The 20,067-nt window shown below is 50.4% G+C and overlaps 1 protein-coding gene across 1 annotated transcript in view; it reads left to right on the top strand.

Moving 5' to 3' along the window:
- The window catches only part of UNC45B (unc-45 myosin chaperone B), a 30,911-nt gene that overhangs the window by 6,100 nt on the left and 4,744 nt on the right, over positions 1-20,067 (top strand). Inside the window, exons 6-18 of the mRNA XM_069542662.1 lie at positions 2,560-2,727; positions 3,543-3,711; positions 5,573-5,743; positions 8,160-8,331; positions 11,195-11,495; positions 12,742-12,836; positions 12,989-13,130; positions 13,847-13,987; positions 15,577-15,704; positions 16,768-16,834; positions 17,655-17,768; positions 18,092-18,207; positions 19,229-19,346. Coding sequence (XP_069398763.1) covers positions 2,560-2,727; positions 3,543-3,711; positions 5,573-5,743; positions 8,160-8,331; positions 11,195-11,495; positions 12,742-12,836; positions 12,989-13,130; positions 13,847-13,987; positions 15,577-15,704; positions 16,768-16,834; positions 17,655-17,768; positions 18,092-18,207; positions 19,229-19,346 — 1,902 coding nt within the window. The remainder of the gene's footprint in view (positions 1-2,559; positions 2,728-3,542; positions 3,712-5,572; positions 5,744-8,159; positions 8,332-11,194; positions 11,496-12,741; positions 12,837-12,988; positions 13,131-13,846; positions 13,988-15,576; positions 15,705-16,767; positions 16,835-17,654; positions 17,769-18,091; positions 18,208-19,228; positions 19,347-20,067) is intronic.

Below are 20,067 nucleotides of genomic sequence, written 5' to 3'. Positions count from 1 at the left end.
AGTCAGATGCAACTAAGCATGCGCACCAACCTCTTACTCTCTGCCTGTTTGCCCACCTCCTCCTTTTCTTGCATCATGAATTCTTTGCCCAATCTCAGGGTCTCAGGTCCTCCTCAAGCCCTCCTCTCCAGAGCTGGAGCCTTTTAAAGGATTTCAACACACAATTGGTTGCCTGCAGTTCGGAGGGCCAACTGTACTACATTATTTTATGTAAGGGACTTGAGCATCCGTGGATTTTGTTATCCACCAGGGTCCTGGAAGCAATCCCCTGTGGATACTGAGGGATGACTGTGAATGCATCCTTAGGGTGGAAGGTTTTATATCCTTCTTTTGCATCCTCCGTTCAGTTCAGTCACTCAGTCATGTCCCACTCTTTGCCACCCCATGGACTGTAGCACACCAGGCCTCCCTGACCATCACCAACTCCTGGAGCCTACTCAAACTCATGTCCATTGAGTCGATGATGCCATCCAACCATCTCATCCTCTGTTGTCCCCTTCTTCTCCTGCCTTCAATCTTTCCCTGCATCAGGGTCTTTTCCAGTGAGTCAGTTCTTCACATCAGGTGGCCAGAGTATTGGAGCTTCAGCTTCAGCATCAGTCCTTCCAATGAATATTCAGGATATACTTTATAGACATATATACATACATACATATATATATGTATATACATACATACATATATATACATGTATATACACACACACAAATATACATATATATATAGAGACTCTGAGGACTCTCTCACACACACATATACAGAATATCTTATATATATATATATATATATATATATATCATATGTATATATATGTCCTCAGGGTGGGAAGAGACTTGAAAATGCAGCTCAACTGTCTATTTTTATGGACAGGGATCTGAGACCCAGAGAATGCTATGCCTTGCCCAAGGTCACGTGGCTAGCATGTGGCAGAATCATCACCCAGGGCTTTCAAATCCCATCTAGCATTCTCTGCACACAACCTTCAATCCTCCTGAGAACCTCCTGCGACTTTAGATTTTCTTGAACAATAAAAAATGCCAAAACCATATTCAAGGAATATGTTTGATGGAAAAGAATCCCCAATGTAAAAACTTCAATTCTGTTACAAGATAAACTAAGATATAGTAAAAACTCTTTAAGAGTTTGAGCAAAATTTGTTTGAACTGGGTAGCGTAACGCGGAAGTGGTTGGGAGTATTCCACCAACAAGAGCTAGGGAAAAGGCTTTTCTAGAAAAGAGGTGAACCCTGGTGGTTCAGTGGTTAAGAATCCTCTTGCCAGTGCAGGGGATGTGAGTATGATCCCTGGTCAGGATCTAAGATCCCACGTGTTGTGGGGCAGCTAAGCCTGAGTGCAGCAACTACTGAGCCCACGTGCTGCAAATATTTAAACAAAACAAAACAAACAAAGACAGGAAAGAGGTGGAAGCAAAGCAAGGGGGTTATTTGATTGGCTGTAGCTTAAAAATGTGCATGCTTAGTCGTGTCGAACTCTTTGCACCCCCCGAGACTGTAGTCTGCCAGGCTCCTCTGTCCATGGAATTCTCCAGGCAAGAATACTTGGAGTGGGTTACCATTTCCTTCTCCAGGGGATCTTCCTGACCCAGGGATCGAACCGACATCTCTTGTGTCTCCTGCGTTAGCAGGTGGATTCTTTACCACTAGGGTACCTGGGGAGCTCGGGCTATAGCTTAAGCAGTTAGCATTATTTGGGACAGGCTCGTTAGCTATTTGTGATTGGTTGTCCTTCAGTGTCTTAACCTTGAGACAATACAGGGTTAGGGGTTTTTCATTTAGTTGTTTTGTTTTTAAATTGAAGTACAGTTGATTTACAAGGTTGTGTTAATTTCTGCTGTATAGCAAAGTGTGGTTTGGGTTTTCTTATTTAGTTGCTTAGGCATTGAAGCCACTTCAGACTAATGGGTTCCTTGATTAATTAACTTAACATTTCCCTACCCTTTTCTTTAAAAAAAAAATTTTATTTGGTTGTGTTGGGTCTTCGTTGCAGCCCACGGGAAATTTGTTGCGGCATGTGCGGTCTTTTGTTGTAGCTCACAGGCTCAGTTGCTCCTCGGCGTGTGCAGTCTTAGTTCCCCAACCAGGGTTAGGGTTAGTGCGGGATCTTAGTTCCCCTCCCAAGGATTGGAAAGTGGGGTCGTCACCACTGGCCCACCAGGGAAGTCCCTTTGCTACCTTTTATAAGTCCTTACCCACAAGCAGATACGCACAGTTTTATTTTACCCAAAGTGCCATCAGCGTGAACCTGCAATTCTGTTCCTGCAAACCAATGCTTTTTTCCAAGTTGCCTCTGAGTCTTCTCATTTATATCTTTGATGGCTGCAATATATTTTCATCCAGCTGGTCTTTATTGTAAGTTACTTTGTTTCTTGTTCTGAATTATGTTCTTGGGCCACATTCCCAGGAGCAGGGTTATAGGGCAAAAGAATATAAAGAAGTTTTGAAGACCCGGTCCTTGCCCCAGCCCCTGCACTTGGCTCATGGTCAAGGCCTCAGTAGCCAGACTTCCCTCCTGACCTTTGTTGTTTCCTTTGCACCTTCAGGCCGCCAACAACCTCATTGTCCTCAGCCGTGAGGAAGCGGGGGCCGAAAGGATCTTCCAAAACAACGGCATGGCCCTGCTGATGCAGCTTTTGGACACGAAGAGGCCTGAGCTGATGATGGCTGCCGTGCGGACCTTGTCGGGCATGTGCAGTAGCCACCGAGCTAGGGTGAGGGCAGGGGCGGGGCTCGTGGAGCAGAGGGCTGCCAGCCTGAGGATGGGGCGTTGACCTGTGGGCAGGGCAGGGCATGGCGTGGATAGACCCTGATACAACGTCTAAAGCGGCCCCCCTCAACCTCGGTTGTATGGTCCCAGATTCAGCGGAGACTGATCCTCTGGTTTGTTTCTTTGAGATGAAAATAGGTCTGACTGAACAAAGAGTAAGGGCTTCCCTGGTGGCTCAGATGGTAAGGAATCCGCCTGCAACGCAGGCAACCGGGTTCGATCCCTGAATTGGGAAGATCCCCTGGAAAACGGAATGGCTACCCACCCCCGTATTCTTGCCTGGAGAATTCCACAGACAGAGGGGCCTGGCCGGCTACCGTCCATGGGGTCGCAGGGTCGGACACGACTGAGTGACTAACGCTTTCACACTTAAACAAAGATAAGTTTATTGAAAGTGGTTTCTGAGGAAGAGCTGAATGCAATGGCTGTGATAGTTCACTGATTTTCATACTAAATCTTCAAAACCCAGTGTGTGTTTTACACGCACAGCCCATCTCAGTGTGAACTTGCTGCGTTATGCACGTTCAGTGCCTCCCCTGGGGCCAGAGGCCACGGTACTGGAGGGCGCGGCTCTATCCCTCTGGAAAGGGGCATGGCTTGAGTCCGGGGCTTGCCGGGGCAACAGGCCCCGTGAGACACCGGTTGCCTGGGCTTCTGTCCCGACTGCATGGGGCGGCCCTCACCCGCTCCCTAACCTGCACGGCAGCTGAAAGGGAGGGGCAGTCAACTGACTGTGTGCTTCCCGCTCGGGGTGTCTAGGCCACAGCGATCCTCCACGCAGTCCGCATAGACCGAATCTGCAGCCTCATGGCGGTGGAGAGCGAGGAGATGTCTCTGGCCGTCTGCAACCTGCTGCAGGCCATCATCGACGCTCTGTCTGGCGAGGACAAACAGGAGCATCGGGGGAAGGAAGAGGCCCTGGTTCTGGGTAGGAGACGGTTTTCAGCTTTGGTTCGGGGGGCTGCGGGCAAAGAAGTGCCAGTTACTATCTCAGACTGAGCATTCGTGTATGTGGAGGTGGCCCGGTTATATTTTTCCATTTATTTTTTTTACTATAAAAGTCACAGAGGCACAGTCACATTTATGAGAGCTAAAACGTGGAAGCAACTCAAGTGCCCCTCTATGGATGGAGAAATAAAAGGTGGTGTGTGTCTCTACAATGGAATATTGTTGAGCCTTAAAAAGGCAGGAAATTCTGACACAAGCTACAACATGGATGAAACTTGAGGACCTTATGTTAAGTGAATAACCCGGTCACAAAAACACAGATACTGTATATGCCACGTATAGGAAGTTTCTTTTCTTTTCTTCGTTTTTCTTTCAGCTGCAGACCTTAGTTTCCTGACTAGGGATCAGACCTGTTCCCCCTGCAGTGGAAGCATAGAGTCCTACCCACTGGACCACCAAGCAATTCCCTGTGTTTTCTAAAACAGTCAAACTCGTAGAAACAGAAAGTTGCATGATAGTTGCCAGAGATGGGGGGAGGAGGAAATGAGTTGTTTAATGGGAATTTCAGTTTTGCAACTTGAAACAGTTTTTAAAAGTAACTGGTGGTTCAGTGGGGAAGATCCCACCTGCCAGTGCAGGAGACGTGGCTTGATCCCTGATCCAGGACGATCCCACACGCCTCGGAGCAACTATTGAGGCTGTGCTCTAGAGCTCCCACACGCCTCGGAGCAACTATTGAGGCTGTGCTCTAGAGCCTGGGAGCTGCGTCAGCTGAAGCCTCTACACCCTAGAGGCTGTGCTCTGCAACGGGAGAAGCCACAGCAAAGCAAAGCCTGCACCTGGCAACTATAGAGTGGCCCCATCCACCACAACTAGAGAAAAGCTCATGCAGCAATGAACACCTAGCCCAGCCAAAAACAAACAAAATTATTTTTAAAAGTAACAGAGGCTTATTGGAGAAACTTGGAAAATTTTAGAAATATGTAAAATGAAAAAAAAAAAAAAACCCAGTGACCTGTAAACATCCCTCCAGATAACTACTATCATCACTGCCATGTGAAACTTTCCAGCCTTTTTTCTGTTTTTAAAAACACATTTTTCACATTACTTAGCTTCCTAATTTTATTTTTGGGTGCGCTGGATCTCCACTGCTGTGCACGGGCTTTCGGTGGTGCATGGGGGCTGCTCTTCGCTGCGGGACAGTGGCTTCCCTTGTTGCACATGGGCTAGGCACATGGGCTTTAGGAGTCGTGGGCTCTAGACCGGGGCTCAATAATTGTGGTGCACGGGCTTAGTTGCTCTCAGCATGTGGGATCTTCCCAGACCGTCCCAGTAAGATGTCTGGATCGAGCCTGTGTCCGCTGCATTGGCAGGCCAATTCCTATCCACTGTACCACCTGGGAAGTCCCTTTCCAGTCTTTTTTTTCCCCTATCCATTCATTTAAATATCTATTTAATGAAGCTGGAATTCAACTTGGATATTGTTATTCAGTCGCTAAGTCATGTCCGACCCTTTGTGACCCCATGGACTGCAGTCTGCCAGCTTCCCTGTCCTTCAGCATCTCCTGGAATTCGCTCGAATTCATGTCCATTGAGTTGGTGATGCCATTGAACCATCTCATCCTCTGCCACCCCCTTTCTGATCACCCTTGGGGGTGTTGTCTAGAATCCTCCCTCCCTTCTTTGGAATGATACAGGATACTCTCCCGGGAAATTCCAGGATCTGGGAAGCAATGGATTCGATATTTCCAGAGTCCTTCCAGAAGCCCCAGCCATCCCTGGTCCTATACACCTCAGACGCCCTAGTCCTCTCCATTCACCCCTGAACTCTCCTTCCTCAGACTCCAAGAAGGACCTGAAGCAGATCACCAACCACCTGCTCGACATGCTGGTCAGTAAGAAGGTGTCTGGCCAGGGTAGGGATCAGGCCCTGAACCTGCTCAATAAGAACGTCCCCAGGAAGGACCTCGCCATTCACGACAACTCCCGCACCATCTACGTGGTTGATAATGGTGAGGAGGTGGGAGGGTCTGGGGCTCATGCCAGCCTTTCCAGTGGGCACCGGGGAACCAGGCAACAAGCAGAAGGTGGAAGGAGTGTGGCTCTTGTCTGAGAGAGGTCTTCATTCCCAACTGAAAAGCCAGGAAAAGACATTAGCATGTTAGCATCCACCAGTGGGCTGGTGAAGGCGTAGGTCCTGGCTCTGAATTCAGAGCCTGAACGCACACAGAACACAGTCAAAAACATCTGGGCGGAGTTTCCTGTGGCAAGCACCAAAAAAACAAACCAAACTCCACCAATGGGAGTAACATTTCTGAAGTCTCATGCTGGCAAAATGCAGGCCTTCCAGAAGGGAGAAATGGCATCCATGTACTTTATACAAAGATCAGTAAGAGTGCTCCAGAAAACATCCATTAAATTCGTCAGCTCCAGGGCATCACCCCGGAGATACCCTAAATCACTTTCAGTTGTTCAGGAATCATACTTATGGCTTTATGATCTGCTGTGATAAATTCTCCCAGAGGTATCATGACATTTAGACCATACCTTTTCTAAAATGTTCAAGCCAGCTTTTATCACCTTGACCTTTATTCTGTTTTGATACAGCACTTCTCTCGTTTGGTTTTCACAGATCTCAGCAAAGTTCATGTGCTTAGACTTGAACATATTACTCTAGTGCTTAAGCCTCCTCCACTCAACACTCCCCTCCCTCCCCATCCCAGCTATGGTCTTCTCTGCACATATCACAAAGGCTGGGCATTGACAATATGCTTCTCTCTGCACTAGGATCTAGGCCCAACAACACGGTTTATGGGATAGAGTGGGTGAGGAGCAGTATCTGTTATTCTAGGCACCGAAATGAGTAGCATTTAGGTTAAAAATAGTGTAGACTTTAAAATATCTAGGTATCTGGTGAAAAGCTGTAATGAGGAAGTTGTTTGTTGTGAAAATTGGGCTGGGGGACTTGGGTAGGGGAGTCACCAGGATGTCAAGACTGAAGTGAGTTTCTGGGTTCAGGGAGGGGCAGACACGGACAAACGGGAGGTCCAGGGTGTTCTAGCAGAAGAGAAATGAGATGCTCAAGATGAGGGCCGACTGAAGGGAAAGCTAGCAGGTGAGGCTGGGGACGTGGAGCAGCTGCATTTGCTGAAGGCTTTGGAGAGCCAGGCTGGGAGGTGGGGTTGGTTCATCAGGCCCAGTCTTGCCAGTGCTTCTGTGTGTGTGTGCTTAAATACAGAGCACAAAGTTTACTGCCAGGCACGTTCACTGCCCCTGCCCCGGGCCAGGGTATCATGCCGCCCAGTGTTTACCTAGATTGCCCCCCTCCCACTTGACCTGTGCCATCCTAGGTTTGATCAGCTCCTAGCCACCACTACGACCTGGCTCTGAAATCAAGCTATCGTCCCCGAGGCAGTGGAGCCTCACAGTTAACATCGTGGTCTTTTAAATCAGAGAGGGTCCCCGCTATGTCACTTGCCAGCATTGTGGTCTTGAGCAAGTTACTTGACTTCTTCATGTCTTGGTTTTCTGCTCTGAAAAATGGCAATATTAATTTCTGCTCACCAGTAGGGTCAATGTTAGGATTAAGTGAGATAGCGTGTAGAAAGCTCTTGGCACACAGTAAGATTACCTTATTGTAATGTTTATACATCTGTCTTCTCTATTGCATTGTGAGCTTTTTGACATCAAGGTTGTCCTTTATTTTGGTAGCTAACACCTCGTTTACTCATTCATTCTTTTATTCGACAAATATGTAATGGCTGGATTAGCCTGGTGGGTAATAGGAAGCCTTTGAAGGTTCTTCAACAGGAGAAGGGATAATAACCATGATGGTAAATATCCTATTTGCTAAATAATTAACAAATATTTAGTGTCATGATGTGTCTAGATTAGCACTAGGCCAATGTTTCCGCACATTACCTTGGTGAACCCTCAAACTCTATGAGGTAGGTAGTATCGTTCCCATTTTACAAAAAAAGAAACTGAAGCCTGGGGAAAAGAGAATATAAAACAGTATTTGAGGAAGATTATAACGTTAGCGCTGGTCAGTCAGTTCAGTCGCTCAGGCGTGTCCGACTGTTTACGACCCCATGGACTGCAACATGCCAGGCCTCCCTGTCCATCACCACCTCCCGGAGCCTACTCAAACTCTTGTCCATCGAGTCGGTGATGCCATGTAGAGTCCTCTGAGCTCAACTAGTCTTGACTGTGTAAATGTGAAAATGAGGCCCCTGATGGGAGGCGAATGGCTCAGGTAGGGGCAGAGGCGGGTGTGGAGCCTGGGTCTCTAGGCTGCATTCCAATGCCCTTCACGCTGGATGAGCCGCGTGCTGCCAGAAGGCGGGCTGCAGAGAGCTGGGCGAGGAGGGGTGTTTGTGAGGACAGGGCCTGGCCGGCATCTTATACCTGCTGCTGTCTGTCCTGCAGGCCTAAGGAAGATCCTGAAGGTGGTGGGGCAGGTCCCAGATCTGCCGTCCTGCCTGCCCCTGAGTGACAACACCCGCATGCTGGCCTCGATCCTCATCAACAAGCTCTATGACGACCTGCGCTGTGACCCCGAGCGCGACCACTTCCGCAAGATCTGCGAGGAGTACATCACGTGAGTCTCCCGGAGGGTCATGTAACCAAGTGGGGGTCTGGCTGTTGGCCTTTCGAAAGCCAATAAAGAGGCAAGGCTGGTGGGAAGGAAAGCTTGCTTTATTTCAGAGGTCGGCAACCTGGGGGTGGAGGGGAGGGCAGACTCCTGTCCAAAGGCTGACCTCCCCTCCAGCCCCACAACCACCCTGCTGACAGTCAGCGGGCAAGAATTTTTAGAGATGGAAGGAGGGGTGCTACACATAGAAACGGCACAGTCAGCTCTGGCAGTCACCTGGAAACTGGTCATCAGCGGTCTGACCAGCATCATCTTGCTCAGTCCAGTTAGTCTTTAGGGTCAGTTTGTTCCTGTTTCTTTGAGGCCAGTTCTCAGAACCGTGGCAGCATTTATCACGGCCACAGTCCAGTCATCACGTAATTGACCTCTTCCACCTGGCGAGGGTTTCAGTATCTTTAAGACAGCTCACAGGATATGGCTCAGAATATTATCTGTGACCCTTGAGGAGAAACTAAACTCTTGACTTAGCTTAATGACTAAACTATTATTATTTGGTTTCATTTGACTGTTTTCCTTTGTGACTGCATTTTCCCACTTCTCTGATTAAATTTGTTGTTCGGCTAGAGTTTTTCCACAGACCAAAGGCAGGACCATAGGTCCTGCTCCGTTTCAGTCAGGCTCTGTATCAGTCAGATTTAGCAGTGTAAAACAAGAAACGTAATTTATTATCTCACAATAGGACAGCAATTTGGCAGAGGTTCGGCTGGGGGGTTCTGGGTTTGGGGCTTACACATTAGCCACATGTTGTCCTGGACTACTGTCATCCGAAGGCTGGACTGGGGCTGGGAGACCTTCCAAGACGTTGCATTTAAGTGGCTGGCACATTGGTGCTCGCTCTTGGGTGGAAGCCACGGTTCCTCCCCGTGTGGATCTCTGCTTATGGTAGCTGGCTTCTCTTTTCCTTTACTCCAATAATCCTCAAACTTGGAAACTGTTCAGATTTCTGGGACTCAGTAGTCTGGGTTGTGGCTCAGGAAGCTGCACGTTTTAAAAGCACTAGGGGAGTCTTGGGAGGGTGGAAACTCTCCCTTCACTCCGCTTTCCTTTCTCTATTCCAGGGGTTGACAGACTTTTCCTGTAAAGGGCCAGAGAGTGGTTTAGGTTTTATGAAACATGTAGGTCTCTAACACAATGAAAAAGAAAATAAACAAAACTACTTTAAAATGTAAAAAATGTTCTCAGCTTCCTGGATCCGGGGCCCAGCAAAGTTGGCTCAATCCCATCGTTTCTCCTGATCCCAACTTTGAGTCACTTTTAACGCTCCTCAGGGCTTCTCAGTGGTCTTTTTCTACCTCAGCTTCAGTGTTTGCCGCTAACTTGAGTCTTTCATGAAGGCCCGAGCTGAGTTCCAGTAACTATCTCCCAGCCAGTTAAGTTTGGATAGCGGTTTGCCTGTGAATGCTGCCTCTGTGGTCACCTGACACTGAGTCGGGGGGTTACCACCTTCAACAAGTGGAGCCTGAGGCTGCCACCTCTCACCCCCTGGGGGTGCTTTGTCAGGAGCCAGGGGCTGGGTGGAAGTTCAGATGCCAGCTGGCATTGGTTTAAAGGGCAGACCTCAACTCCTTATTATTTTTTTAAATTATTTGTTCATGGCTTCGCCAGGTCTTCGGTGCTGCGTGCGGGCTTTCTCTAGTTCCTGCAGGCGGGGCTGCTCTCTAGCTGTGAAGCCTGGGCTCCTCCTTGTGGGGCTCCTCAGTAGTGCGGCTCTCAGGCTCGAGAGCACCAGCGCTAGTTGGGGCACAGAGGCCACAACCAGGAAGGGCTCTGGGTGCCCCAGCACCGAGCAGGAAGATGAAGCACAGGGCATGGACTCTGGGCTGGAGGGGCTCTCGGAGCTCCCAAAGCCTGCCCCTCTCCCCCAGAAGGACTCACCCACTCGCCCAGCCAGAGGCAGAGGTGGGACCGGAGCCCAGGTCTCTGACTCCTGCGCCATGCTCTCCTTTCACTTATACCCCTCTGCTTTTACACTGTGTACATCTGCCCTGATCCCCCACAACGAACAAACCTGGGCAGATCTCAGAAGGATCGGGTGTCCCCAGACAGAGGTCTTCCTGTAGAGTAGATGATAGTGGATTTTGAAAGCAACACAGAACCTTCCAGCTCTTCTAGTCCAACCCCTCCCCCTAACTCAACGGGAGAAAGTCTAGGACCAGACAGGGGAACGGCTGGGCCAGGCGGCGTCATGATTCAGCCGTGTCAGAGAGGCAGGTGGTGTGCCAGCGACCCTGGTAGCCCTTTCTGCTGTCCTGTCCCACCAGACATCCCAGCTTCTGGGAAGCCTCTTGGCTGACAGCTCTCACCTGTCACCTCTCTTTGGGGACTTGGTTCAGCTAAGGACAGCTATTCACCTTCCCAGGGCAGCCAGCACCCAGTGGTTCGTCCCTCTCTCCAACGTGGAACAACTTTGAATGGTTTCTCAGCTCTGGAACTCTTTGCAAGCTGAGGCTTCGTCATGACTGCATCGTAGTCCAGCGCCTCCTTCCATCCAGTCCTGATTTCTTCCCTTTCCCAACAGGTGTTGATCCCGAGCTCTCTCCCTAACAAATGTCCTAAGTGTCAGTCCTCAACTGGGTGGGATTCTTGAGGAACACAATGCCTGGCACATCCGTTTTGTCATCTATCCTCATCATAACTCTGAGAAGCAGTAGTGCTATCCTCAGTGTCCAGATCAAGAGCTGAGGCTCAGAGAGGTTCAGTGACTTGCCTTAGGCCACACAGCATATGAGTTGTGGATCTAGGATGCACAACCAAATCTGCCTGCCCCCGAATCTCCCACTCCCCTGACCACACTGGCCTTCCGTTTTAGGGGCACGTTTGACCCCCAGGACATGGACAAGAACGTGATTGCCATCCAGACGGTGTCGGGGATCCTGCAGGGCCCCTTTGACCTGGGCAATCAGCTGCTGGGACTGAAAGGTGTGATGGAGATGATGGTGGCGCTGTGCGGCTCGGAGCGTGAGACGGACCAGCTGGTGGCCGTGGAGGCCCTCATCCACGCCTCCACCAAGCTCAGCCGCGCCACCTTCATCATCACCAATGGTGTGTCACTGCTCAAAGAGATCTACAAGACCACCAAAAACGAGAAGATCAAGATCCGCGCACTGGTGGTGAGTGGGCTGGGTACCAGACCCTGCACCAGGTACCAGGGATGCCAGAATGAATGGGATGTGGCCCCTGTCTTTGAGGAAACCAAGCTGTAGGCACCCAGACCCACCCACAGGCCTCTGCAGAGCAGGGTGGTAAGCAGAAGACTGTGAGAATGTGGATTCAGGATGGGAAACCATGCTGTATAATGACTGTCTCCTTAATTTTTTTTTTTACCGTGGGGTATGCAGGATCTTAGTTCCCCCAACAATGATCAAATGCCCCCTGCATTGGGAGCAGAGTCTTAACCATTGGATCACCAACAAGTCCCTGCTCAACGCCATTGAATGACTCAAACACTGATGAGCCTTTGTCCAGCAAGTACTTTCAGTGCAGACTCCAAAAACTCAGTTTTCTTACTTGGTTTCTATATAGCACAGTTAAACCTATTGCATTTTTTCCCATTTTCATTATATAGAAATCACTTTCATTGACCTTTTTCTTGTCAACAATTACAGTGAAGATTTGAGTCATTGATCTGTTTTTCTTTTTTGGTTTATATCAGTTTTTTAAAAAAACTGATTTTAGCTTCTACCATTGTGAGTTTTCTCTTATGGAAGACAGACTTTTGTTTTCCCCAGTAAGAGTCCAGTTTTTCCTGGGTAAAAATCTGCACATCTGAATCTTCCCCCCACCAAAGTGATTTCATGACCAGGTTTTGTGCCGTAAGTTTTATCACTGAGGTTTCTGTTGTGTTAATATTTGGGCTTCCCTAGTGGTTCAGATGGTGAAGAATCTGCCCGCAAGGCAGGAGACCCAGGTTCAATCCCTAGGTCAGGAATATCTCCTGGAGTAGGGAATGGCTACACACTCCAGTATTCTTGCCTGGAGAATTCCATGGACAGAGGAGCCTGGTGGGTACAGTTCATGGGGTTGGAAAGAGTCGGATACGACTGAGTGACTAACACTAGTATCATCCTAGTGTTTTTCAAAACGACACGACACGAAGCACCTATGGGGACAAAATAGTGAGCAGAGGGCAAGGGGTAGAGTAAAAGCCTCCAGCTTTGTGGGCATTCACCCTAACCTGGAAGCCTCAGGGAAGGCATTCTGGGAGAGGTGTCACCTGACCAGAGTTCTGTAGAATGCAGAGAGGTTGATCCAGGCAAAGCAAGGGGGCAAAATATTCCAGCCCCAGGGACGTGTCTGAGCAGGGCCTGGTCCCCGAGCCTGGTGTCTTTAATCCTACAATCCTCTCCTCCTCCCCAGGGACTCTGTAAACTCGGCTCGGCGGGCGGCACAGATTACGCTCTCAGGCAGTTTGCTGAAGGCTCGACAGAAAAGCTGGCCAAACAGTGTCGCAAGTAAGGGTTTTTCCCCAAGCCCACCATCTCCTCTCAGGGATGTGCCCTAGTGGACGCCAGATCCTGAAAGACCGCCCACCTGCCTGCTCCCCTGGATCTTTTCACTCTTGCCCGAGCCTCGGGACCCTTCCCCAGTGCTTCCCTTCCCCCAGGTGGCTGTGCAATGCATCCATAGACACCCGGACCCGGAAATGGGCAGTGGAGGGCCTGGCCTACCTCACGCTGGACGCAGACGTGAAGGACGACTTTGTTCAGGACATCCCTGCCCTGCAGGCCATGTTTGAGCTGGCCAAGGCAAGTGTGGCCCTGACCTCTGGCCCCGGGATCTGCTGGATTCAGGCCCGCGGGCTGTCTGCTGAGCCTGGGAAATTGGACGTCGTCCCTTCCTCATCCCGACTCCACCCCCTTCTCGTCATGTAAACCTGGGTTGGTCATTTCCCTCTGTCTGGTCCTCATCTTTCCTGACCGTGAAATGGACTCACAGCTCCTCATGCCTTCCAGGCAGTGGGAGGGTGAGTAAGATGGCGGTAGTCTTTTTTCCCTGGACCCCTTCCGGGAGTGAGGTCTTCAGGGACCAAGAGGTCTTTTTTTGGCCCCTTCCCTCTTTCCCAGTCCCTCCCAGATGCCTTTCTTCCTCTGTTGGACCACCACTGGACCCCGTGTCCCCCACCAATGGCTCTTTCTCACCACAAAAGGCAGAAGTGTGGGAGGGCATTTCCATCAGAGGCTGTCCAGGTCCCACCCCATCCCACTGGGCTTTTGAAAGGAGCACAAAGCAATGGCAACACTCAGAGGATGTCCATGCATGCTCTGGGTGCTTTTGAGGCGGGCAGGAGAAATTCATGTGAGCAGAGCCAGTTCCTCTGCCTTGGGGCCTCACCAGCCACGCTCCTCCCAAAGCAGCCTGCCTGTGAGGGAGCCTCTGGGAAGCAGCGGTTTGTTCTCAGGTTTCCTTTCTTCCTGTCTCCACCACCCCCCCCACCACCACCATCCGCCACCTCTGTCTCCAGACCCCCGACAAGACCATCCTGTACTCAGTGGCCACCACCCTGGTGAACTGCACCAACAGCTACGATGTCAAGGAGGTCATCCCCGAGCTGGTACAGCTGGCCAAGTTCTCCAAGCAGCACGTGCCCGAGGAGCACCCCAAGGTGGGGATGAGGACAGCCGAGAGGGGGAGGAGGCTGTCCACCGGACCACCAGAGAGGTGGGACGGAAAGTTAGTGATATTTGGGTGGTGTGTGTGTGTGCGTGTGTGTATGCATGTGTGTGTGTGTGCGTGTGTGTGTGTCTGGGAGGATTTGGCAGATGATGCAGATAAAGTGCAGGCTTGGTGGCTCAGATGGTTAAGAACCTGCAATATAGGAGACCCGGGTTTGATCCCCGGGTTTTAAAGATCTCCTGGAGAATGAGATGACAACCCACTCCAGTATTCTTGCCTGGAGAATTCCATGGACAGAGGAGCCTGGCAGGTTACAGCCTAAAGGGTTGCAAAGAGTCAGACACAGACGGAAGTAACAGCACGCACGCACGCATGCAGATAAATTGAAGAGGAGCATGGTCAATTTCCCCCACTAGGTGGCACTTGTGTTTTTTCTTAGTTTAAATGTTCCACTGAGGTGGAGGGGGAATCAACTATTTATAGTCTGGGAAACCAAAGGAAGCCACGATGGATGTTTTGCAGCGTAGGTGGTTGATTTCACGGACACAGGACAGTTCGTTACAGTTCACGTTTTCAACATTCATGCAGATTTTATTTTCTGGGATATCTGGATTTTGGTGTGTTGCGTTAACTACCACTTTTATCCTGTGCTTTAAAAAAAAAAAAGTTATAATCGGAATGCATCTATCATCTTGTATCCAGTTTGGGGGAAATACTTCAGGTCTTTAGGCATGCAGGATCTCAGTTTCCTCAGCAGGGATCGAACCCAAACCCCCCTGCAGTGGAAGCTTGGAGTCTTAGCCACTAGAAGTCCCACTGAATAATTTTTTTTTATTAATTAATATTTATTTTTGGCTGCACTGGCTCTGTGTTGCTGTGCAAGGCTTTCTCTAGTTGTGTCGAGTGGGGGGCTACTCTTCATCGCGGTGCACAGATTTCTCATTGCAGTGGCTTCTCTTGTTGCAAAGCACAGGCTCTAGGCCAATGGGCTTCGGTAGTTGTAGCTCAGGGGTTTAGCTGCCTTTCAGCATATGGGATCTTCCTGGACCAGGGACTGAACTCACGCCCCCTGCACTGGCAGGCGGACTCAGCCACTGGACCACTAGGGAAGTCCCTGAATAATTTTTTAAAGCTGCATAGGATTTCATGCAGGCAAGGGCATATAGCTAGCATGTTCTGCCTCTGTGAAGTTCAAATGTGGCTACCAGAGACGGTCCACAGCTGTCAGCAGCCTCTTCTCAGACACTCTGAGGATTATCTGTGAAAACTGAAGTCGCTCAGTCCGACTCTTTGCGACCTCATGGACTGTAGCCTACCAGGATCCTCTTTCCAGGCAAGAGTACTGGAGTGGTTTGCCATTTACTATTCAACCCTGAGGCTGACTCTGGGTTTCTGGCAAAATCCAGTCCATTGTTTTGTCGGTTTTATCTGTTCTCTCTACCCTCTCACTCTGCCCCCACGCATAGCCTAATGAAAAGCCAGCCTTTTGCAAGAAAAGGAACACACAGGTCATCTACTGTTTGGGATGATCTTCCTTATTCCAGGATTGATCTCCTTGCCACCTTTTCATCTCCCCAGGACAAGAAGGACTTCGTGGACATGCGAGTGAAGCGGCTTCTGAAGGCCGGCGTCACCTCAGCGCTGGTCTGCATGGTGAAAGCTGACAATGCCATCCTCACCGACCAGACCAAAGAGCTGCTGGCCAGGTGCTGCTGCGGTGGCCCAGAGCTGGGGTCTGAGGGCCTGCAGGCAGGAGGCTGGGTGGGGACATAGCGATGGCTGGGGGAGTAAGGGAGGAAGGGAGCCACTGGGGCCTGGAGAGGAGGCTGAAGGGGATCCACATGGAAGAGTGACGTGCCAGGGTGGGCCTTCCCGGGTGCAAATTTGCACTGGGAGGAAGGAGGACACTGTCCTTTCTGGTGACCTGGTTCCCAGACCCTGACATGCCAGAGGGGAAAGGCACAGTTTCCGTACAGCCTGATGGGGAGGCAGACAGGTTCACAGCTACAACACAGCGGGTGCCATGATGGGGATAAAGAGAGACAAGCAGTGGCAGCCCACTGGCTAGAGGGGAGGGTATGTAGGTGGGCAGCCAGGAAGGCCTCCTGGAAGATGTGACAACTCAAGGGAACCCTGGAGGAAAGAAAGAAGCTGCTCACATGCAGCGGAGGGAAGGGTTCCAGGCGGAGGGAACAGCATATGCAAAGACCCTGAGGACAGAGGGAGAAGGAATGAATGAGGTCACAGTTCTCCAGGAATGTGTCTGGAGCACGGAGTGCACAGGGGAGGGTGGTGCTAGATAAGACCAGAGAGGAAGGCAAGGGCCAGATCATGGAGTTCCGGGCTCCCTCCGGGCAGAAGAATTTTTCCTGGGTGATGGACTGTAGCTTGAAGGGTTCCTTTATCCATGGGATTTTCCCGGCAATTATACTGGAGTGGGTTGCCATTTCGTTTTCCAGGGGATCTTCCCTGGGATTGAACCTGGGTCTCCTGCATTGCAGGCAGACTCTTTACCATCTGAGCCACCAGGCAAGCCTAGTGAGCCATTTGGTATCTCCCTAAGCAGGGATGGGGCCACTCTTTGCAGCTGCCTTTGGCCTCTCTTCCTCCCCAGCCACTCAGGTCCATGGCAGTATCTTCCCAAGGTTAGTTCTGGGGCAGGTGCACAGTGGGAACGCTTCCCAGGGTTTTACGGTCTCACTGGTTGGCCTGCTGATGCCTGGGAAGGGCGTGCTCACGTCCTGCACGTCCTGTATCCTTGCCCTCCAGGGTATTCCTGGCACTGTGTGACAACCCAAAGGACCGAGGCACCATTGTGGCTCAAGGTGGTGGTAAGGTAATTGAGAGAGATAAGGTTCTTGCCATCCAAGAAGGTGCTCCACTGGGGAGGAGCTCTCTCTCGTGTTTGTGTATGTATCTGTGTGTGTGTGTGTGTGTGTGCATGTGTGTAATCTGTGTGTATGTGTGTGTGCATAATCTTTGCCTGGCCCAAGAATAATGCACCCCCTGCCCCCGCCCGACCTCTTGGGATACGGTTATTCAGGAACCTGTCTTGTCTGTGCCTGAGTCTGTGGTGTGTCATGGGATTTACTGTGGAATCCCATTTATCCTCCTTGCTAGTGGAAGCAAACAGTGCAGATAGAGACCATGGGCTTTGGTGTGGGAGGCTTGTCATTGAGTCCTTGCTTGTCCCTTTTTAACTGCACAACTTTGGGCAAATTACTTATCTCTCTGAGTCATAGTTTCCTCTCTGTAAAACAAGGGAAAACATCCTACAGTCATATTGTAGAATGACACAGGATTAGAGAAAATACACTTTAAAGTGTTGGCTCATGGGAGGTACTCAGTGAATGGCTGCTCTTATGCTTAGCTTTGACTTAGGCAGAAAGGAAAACATCAGCGTCTTGATTTTTCCAAAAGCCAAATGAATGTATGTGGGTTGGGGAGAGTGCCTGCAGAGACCTCCATGTGTGCTGGGGACCAGGGGGAGTGAATCGATGATTAAGAATTTAACTGTTTTCTGTGATGCTCAGGAGTTGAGTCTGTTGCTGAGTCTTCTTGAACTTCTGATGGAACAGACAGTGGCTGGACAGGGAGGCTGGGGAGAGAGGCTTCTGTATATGTGACCGAGGAGTGCTTCTGCCCTTTCCTTGCAGGCCCTGATTCCCCTGGCTTTGGAGGGCACAGATGTGGGCAAGGTGAAGGCAGCCCACGCCCTAGCGAAGATCGCCGCGGTCTCCAACCCAGACATCGCCTTCCCCGGGGAGCGGGTGGGTGGCCGGGGGTGAGGGGCGGGGAGGTGATGGGAGGAGTCTGCTCCCAGGGACCTTTCTCCTTATCACCTCCCGCTGGCTTGGGAGGGGGCATGGTGCCATCACAAAGAGGGCGATGAGTTGGAGGGGCATGGATTCCAGCCCTGGCTCTGACAAACAAGGCTGCAAAGTAAAGGAAATAACCCCACCCCTCAGGATCATTGTGGAGGTGGAATCAGGCAATGGGCGGGCAAGTGCATAGGAAATTCTAGAGCCGGGCACCTGAAAATGACTGGTGGAGATGGGCTCCATCTGATGGCGCCTCGACCCCTTCCGCGTAGGTGTACGAGGTGGTTCGGCCCCTCGTGAGTCTCCTGAACACACAGAGGGATGGCCTCCAGAACTATGAGGCTCTCCTAGGCCTCACCAACCTGTCCGGGAGGAGTGACAAGCTCCGGTGAGTGGGGGCGTGGAGGGGACGGGTGGAGAGCGGTGTCGCCTCAAGTGTCGGAAATGTCCCAGGAACTGTGTGCGCGCGCCTACGAGGATGAGCTGGAAGGCCGTGGGTAGAAATGGTGGTGGGAAGGATGTGAGTTAGCGCTTGGAAAAACAGAAGTTGAAGGTGCAAAGCCAAAGGTGACTGGAAAGACGTCCTTCTGAAGTAGTAAAAGAGATATCAGGTGGATGAGGGGTGGGGTAAAGTGTATTCCTCCTTGGAAGCAAGGAGGAGGTGGAATTGGGCTGAAATTTTTAAGTGGCAGAAAACTCAACTCCAGGTGGTCCCAGCATAATGGGAATTTAATGATTCAGGATATTGGGAGTCATAATGTCTCCTCTAGGATAATCCAGACTCGGGCAGCTTGATGCAGGGGTTACAAAGCTGTCCCAGAATCTACTTCTCTCCCCCTCTGCTGTCTGTATTGTCTTAATTCTCAGACAGACTTTTCCCCTTTCTCATGATCACATGAGGGTTACTCCAGACCTCACATCGTGGTTTTATCTTCAGCAGGAGAGAGAAAGACATTCTCCAGCGATAATATAGGAGGATCACCAGCTAGGTGACATGTTCATCCGAGATCCCAATGCTATGGCCAGGATGCTGTGCTGTGTCACTGGGGACCCCTCCTGGGGGTGGGATTGTTGGTATTGTATCAATCGCCAAGTCATGTCCAACTCTTCTGAGACCCCATGGACTATAACCTGCCAGGCACCTCTGTTCATGAGATTTCCTAGGCTAGAATACTGGAGTGGCTTGCCATTTCCTTCTCCAGGGGCTCTTCCCAGTCCAGGGATCGAACCTGCATCTCCTGCACTGGCAGGCAGATTATTCGCCACTGAACCACCAGGGAAGCCCAGGGGTGGGATTACCACTATCTAAACGGTGCTGGCTGAGGATGTTGGAATGGCCCCTGGGAGCTAAAACCCCAAGTGGTCTTTACAGAGGACTCAGCAGGCTCTCTTCACCCCTCACACCCTAGGAAGAAGATCTTTAAGGAGAAGGCCTTGCCGGACATTGAGAACTACATGTTTGAGAACCATGACCAGCTGCGGCAGGCAGCCACTGAGTGTATGTGCAACATGGTGGTGAACAAGGAGGTGAGGGGGCTCAGGATGTGCGTGACCAAAGCGTGGAAAGCGGGGCCTAGATGACAGCTCTCCTCCCCAAGGGGCCCCAAAGGAGACGAAGGAAAATATGCAAAGTGGTGTTATCCCTGGCTGAAGCTTGGATCCCAAAGCTTGGGCAGGACTGGGGGCGGGGGGAGTCCCATTTCCCCAAGTTATTTACTAAATAGTCTCATAGCAAAAGACGAGGCCAGGGTCTCTTGGAAGTCAAGAGAGGTTAGACCATTTGCAGCTGTTGAAGTGCCACACATATAAAAAAATAAAGAAATGCAACAAGTTGCAAGCAATTTTGGATTATGTTAAATGGTAACATTTAATGACAGATCGCTGTTTCCATAGAAACTGCAATGCATTATAATGCCGTTTGTCCCAGATTAGTTATAGAATTTGTAAAAATACAATGAATTCAGAACACATCAATGGCTTCACAGTCCAGTACTAGGAGAAATCATCACCACGTGATGAACGAATGTCTCTTCTTTTCCATCCTGGCAGAGCACTGCTGTGCTGGTAGGTTGAACCTCATTAGAGGTAACAACAGGGTTGAAATCTGAGGCCCTTTGTGAAAGTGACACCCTGGCCAAGTGACCCTCCTGGGTCCAAATGTGAGACCCACTTCGTTCCCTGTTAATTTTTTTTTACTTTTTTGACTGTCCGGTGGCATGTGGGACCTTAGTTCCCCAAACAGGGCTTG

The sequence above is a fragment of the Ovis canadensis genome, chromosome 11, assembly GCF_042477335.2.
Source record: "Ovis canadensis isolate MfBH-ARS-UI-01 breed Bighorn chromosome 11, ARS-UI_OviCan_v2, whole genome shotgun sequence".
NCBI classification, from domain to species: domain Eukaryota; kingdom Metazoa; phylum Chordata; class Mammalia; order Artiodactyla; family Bovidae; genus Ovis; species Ovis canadensis.
The sequence above is the reverse complement of the archived record's forward strand: the minus strand, read 5'-3'. Positions and strand labels throughout refer to the sequence as shown.